Raw genomic sequence first — 5,173 nt, forward strand, 5'->3', positions numbered from 1 at the left:
TAGCCACTCCCAAGAATGATGTCAGGGCAGTGATAAAATTCTTAAAGAAAAATATCTTTTCTCGTTTTGGAGTACCACGAGTCCTGATCAGTGATGGGGGAACACACTTCGCAATGCACAACTAAAAAAGGTTCTAGAGCATTACAATGTCAGACATAAGGTGGCCACACCTTATCATCCCCAGACAAATGGCCAAGAAGAAGTTTCAAATAGAGAGCTAAAGTGAATCCTTGAGAAGACTGTCGCATCATCAAGAAAGGATTAGACTTTGAAGCTAGGTAACGCTCTCTAGGCTTACATGAATGCATTCAAGACTCCTATAGGCCTATCACCATTTTAGCTGGTCTATGGGAAAGCATGCCACTTACTGGTGGAGTTGGAGCACAAAGCCTATTGGGCCCTCAAACTACTAAACTTTGATGAAGCTGTAGCTGGAGAGAAAAGGAAGTTGTAATTGTTGGAGTTAGAAGAAATGAGGATGAATGCCTATGAGTTATCCAAGATTTATAAACAGAAGATAAAGGCGTATCATGACAAGAAATTGCAAAAACAGAACTTCCAACCAGGCCAACAAGTCTTGCTCTTCAACTCCAAACTCAGGCTACATCCAAGAAAGCTAAAGTCAAAATGGTTAGGGTCGTTCGTAATCAAGGAAGTAAGACCCCATGGAGCTGTGGAATTGGTGGACCCTACAACAGGCACATCAGAGAAAAGATGGGTCCTCAATGGACAACGCTTGAAAATTTGCAATGGAGGCCAGTTAGAAAAATTAACAAGTGTTGTCTACCTGAACGATCCATAAAATGAAGAACAATGTCTAGCTAAAGACGATAAATTAAGCGCTTATTGGGAGACAACCCAACATTTTTGTTTTTCAATTGTGTAAAAAAAAAAAAGCAGGATTGGGGGATGAATCCACCATTGATGACCCCAGAGGCCTTCATCCAGCAGGTTGCTTGGTCAAGAGTGCAACCCTCTATTGATGTAGGGGGGTGAGCCCTTTGAGGTCAGAGATACCACTAAAGCTAGAGCTGGGGATGACACCATTGTAGATCTGGCGGCTAATTGGGACCCATGACCAGACTTGGGTTGAAGAAAACAGGATTTTATTCAATCATTATATATTTTTTTAAATTTTTTTCTCTCAAATAATTGCATGATATTTATGAAGTCACTAGTGCTAAGGCTTTTTTTGAAGGACATAAACACTTGAAATGCTGCATACCAATTTTGTGAAAATGCTGATTCCTTGAAGGCAAGCGTCAGTTCAAATGGTGGAGTATGAATCACAAAAAAGAGAGAAAAGGTTATCCTGTCTAAAAGAAATCATGGTGCGGTAAGCCAACAACTTTGTCTTTTCCCGATGAGTTGTGTGAAACCTACTTATGAGAGAACATCTGTTTTTAATTTCCTAATTTTGCATCATTCTTAGTCTGTTAGATTAATTACATGAAGTGAAAATGATCAAGGCCCTGTTTCTTTTTATTTTAAGCCTATTGTCTCAGATATCTCTTACCTTATTTTAGGGTATTAAGAGAGCATAAGGGTTTTAGTCATGATATGCCCCTAATTTGGGGGAGGACTAGGGTAAAAATTGTCTCAGGAAGGTGAAACAACACACGGTAAGGCACCCTCAAAAAGCTTGTAAGCCCAAAGTTTTCTTTTCCAAAAAAAAAGGAATAATAAAGGCAAAAAATAAATAGGTGCCATAAGTGCTATTAGAATAATAAATTGAGGTTGAAAAACAAATAAGTCTAGGCTGAATAAGTAGAAGTTTTTATAGGGGGGTATCTTAGTAAAATCATTGCTAGACATAGAATGATTGCACTATGCCCATGCATCAAAGCAAGCATATAGAATTAGAACTTCATGCATTTTATATATTGAATCTTTGCAAAGTATTTGAGAGATAGATAGGTAAAGTAGGTTTGTCATAGTGAGACATCGGTGGCAAGTAATCTAATAGATGTGGGAGGATAAATTCACCTAATTGATAAAGAAAAATAAAAAATAATAGATCTTAGGCAAATAAGGCTTGCTAGGCCCTAACATTCTCATCTCATTGAATTCCCTATTAATTCTTTTGTCTTCTATTATTTCTTTCGTCTATTAATATTTATTATTTTATATCTTGTTCTTTTAAATTCATTTTTTTACCTCATTTTATTTCTTCCTCTTATAAATTGAAAATTATCCAACACAAGTACAAAACAAAGTCCTTGTGGAAATCGACACTCGGACTTCCGAATCTTTACTACTTGGACATTTGGTACACTTGTCAAACAGTTAACACTTCCCCACATGAAACAACCCACAAAAATCACACCTCAATTATTTTTTCGATCCCTATTCATTGCGATCAATAATTGATCTAGATTGGGCACAAAAAATCCAAAACGATGCATAAACTAAAACAAACAAAAATTACAAAGTATACATCTAGATCCAACACAAGAAAATTTTTAAAAATACATAAACTAAATAAGCGTGTTTAGAATCTACTGTGGGCATCACTATTACTTTTGGTAGGCTCGAGAGGATTGGCCTTAGGGGCGTTAGATGAAAAAGATGCTTGGTAGTGGATGATGACAGAGCATGTTGGTGGTGGAGGACTCCAAGATCTCCATATCTTGACTTGTGGTTCTCAGAATGATGTTTGGATTGCGCTTTGTGGAGATCAAGTTTTGCATTGAGATCTGTAGATCTGAGGCATGGAAGTGCAGCAATGAGGAACATCATTTCTTCATTGTAAGCATGGCAATGGGGTGGGATGGGTTTTGTCTTCTCTCCCCCTCACCCCTGACTTCTCAAGTCCTCCCCGCCCCCGATCCCCGTCGGGGTCCAAAAATTAAATCGATCCCCGCCCTTGCTTAGGGATAGGGTTTCCTCGCCCTTGCTTAGGGATTGGGTTTTCCCACCCCGCTCCACTCTTGATCTCGTCTTGTATTTTTTAGTCATAAAAAATGGAGAAAAAAGGACAAATATTTTTTGTAATTGGACTGGATCTATTTCAACATGCTAAATTGAAATTTCAAGTAAAAAAATTTTGATCTCATTTATTTTTGGATAGTTTAAATAAATAGTGATCATGACACCTTGTTTACGAAGGTTGAAATTCCAAGTGCTTTGCAATAGATTAAGTAAAAATTACTTGCTCTCATTTATTTTTTGAGCTTAACATGGAATTAAGTAAAAATTGTACACAATTTTAAGGAAAGCAATAATTCCATACATAAAACAAGTATTAATCCATTAAAATTATAAGGTTATAATAATAATAATTTAGAATATTTATTATATCTAAATAATAGTGGGACAGGGACGGGGACTAACATACTCGACCCCATCCCTGAATCTGACTTTCTTAGTCGGGGGAAACCTGAACTCGAACCCAACCTGGGCCAACTTGATTTTCCCTTGTCAATGTTAGGGCAAGTCCAGGTCAGTCATCATGGGGATAGGTACACTTGCCATGCTTACTTCATTGAAGTCACTGGCTATTAAAGTCACTAGATCCATTCCAATTTGACTTACTTTAAAAATATAAAGAATTAAATTGAATTTGTTTTAAAAGATGTCAAACCAAACTGAATAAAAATAAGTTTAAACTATATATTTTGGTTTCCTAACTTATTTTTCGATTCTAAATTGATTCCTATGTTTTAAAAGTCCTAAAATGGTTCCCTAAAGAATTTTTTTTAGTAACATGTTTTCCCTTCAATTAGTTTTAATTCAAACAACATTAAACACCCGTCACTAGCGAGTCAATTATAACTACTCCGCCATGGAATGCAACAATGGTAACATTGTCCTATTGACCACTACTTTGGCAAAATTCACCCTAAACGACATCGACGAACTGAATTTCTTCAACATGAACCTTGTCGACGGTTACAATCTTTCCATGATCGTGGAACCATAGGGCGAAACCTTTCCACGTGTCGGAAATTACACTGCCATAGGAGCCAGAGTAGCCATAGTTGTTGGTGACACAAGTTTAAGGTCGGTTGGGTTAAAACTAAAGGAAGGACGAACTTGTTACCAAAAAATTTCTTTAAGGGATCATTTTAGAACTTTTAAAAAATAGGGGACCAATTTAGAACCAAAAAAATAAGTTAGGGGACCAAGCATATATTTTAGCTTATAAAAAAAAAGAACTAAATGTATTATAACCTATATTAAAAATGAGTCAAAAAATTAATTTTATGACATTGGCATAGTAGAATCATTTTTAGAGTGTAAATAAATATAATTTTTAGGTTCTGCACTTTTAATCAAGTTTGTTTAGGCCTGTTTGGGATAGATTTTAGTTGAGTTTTGAAAATTGTAAAAAGAACAAGTTTTTTAGTTTTAATTTTTTAATCAATTTTTAGTTTCAAAATAAATTCATTTTTAAAGTTTGTTTAGGCCTTGTACATATAATACTTGTTTTGTCCGGTGACGAAAACAATGACGACTATGACGACAACGGTGATGGTGGTGTCGACGTCGATGACGATAGCTGTAATGGTGGCAGTGATGATGATAAAAATGATGATGGTGACAATGACAATCATAAAGTTGGTGATATTAGTGCCGATGGTAGTGGCGATAGCAGACTAGAAATGTTGGTGGTGGCATGATGACGACGTTGGTAATTGGTGGTGCTGATAGCAACAAAAAAGACCAAATTCATAGATTATGTTTTTATAAAACTAAAAATCAATCACAAAACATTTTTTTATTTTGAAAATCAATGTAAAAGTGAACTGAAAGTGAGTTAATTAAAAATCATTTCATATTCATTTTTACCAAACACGTTTTATCTTAAAAATTACATTTAAAAATTAAAAATTAAAAATTCACAATCACCCCAATTGGCAAAGAAAAGATTTAAAAATTTATTTCCCTAAATCTAATCTACTCAATCACAAAATTAATTTTAAAAACTGAAAGATTGTCAATTAAAATAAAGTCTTTTGGAATTGATTTGATTTTGTTAGCTGCTAATTACCAAACGTGTACTTAATTAATTATAGGTTCCATGGATTTTAAAAAATTGACTAGTACTGTTACGTGGAAAGAAAATCACATGGAGACGGCGGTTAGGTCTATTAGGTTAGGGCTACATATGCTCATCTACTAACGTCATATTCATTAGAAGGCACACAACTATAGCTGAAAAGAGGAAAAG

General features: G+C 35.1%; 1 protein-coding gene across 1 annotated transcript; it reads left to right on the forward strand.

Annotated features, from left to right (window-relative positions):
* The first annotated feature begins 472 nt into the window (after nt 1-472).
* LOC102664705 (uncharacterized) lies at nt 473-802 on the forward strand. The gene has a single exon (XM_006573925.1). The coding sequence runs from the start codon at nt 473-475 to the stop codon at nt 800-802; it is 330 nt and encodes a 109-aa protein (XP_006573988.1).
* The last annotated feature ends 4,371 nt before the right edge of the window (nt 803-5,173 follow it).

The sequence above is a fragment of the Glycine max genome, chromosome 1 (assembly GCF_000004515.6).
Source record: "Glycine max cultivar Williams 82 chromosome 1, Glycine_max_v4.0, whole genome shotgun sequence".
In the NCBI taxonomy this organism is placed as follows: Eukaryota; Viridiplantae; Streptophyta; class Magnoliopsida; order Fabales; family Fabaceae; genus Glycine; species Glycine max.

What these genes read in the sequence shown, in the direction of transcription:
- LOC102664705 (XM_006573925.1), top strand. Translation starts at nt 473, where the DNA reads ATGAGGATGAATGCCTATGAGTTATCCAAGATTTATAAACAGAAGATA.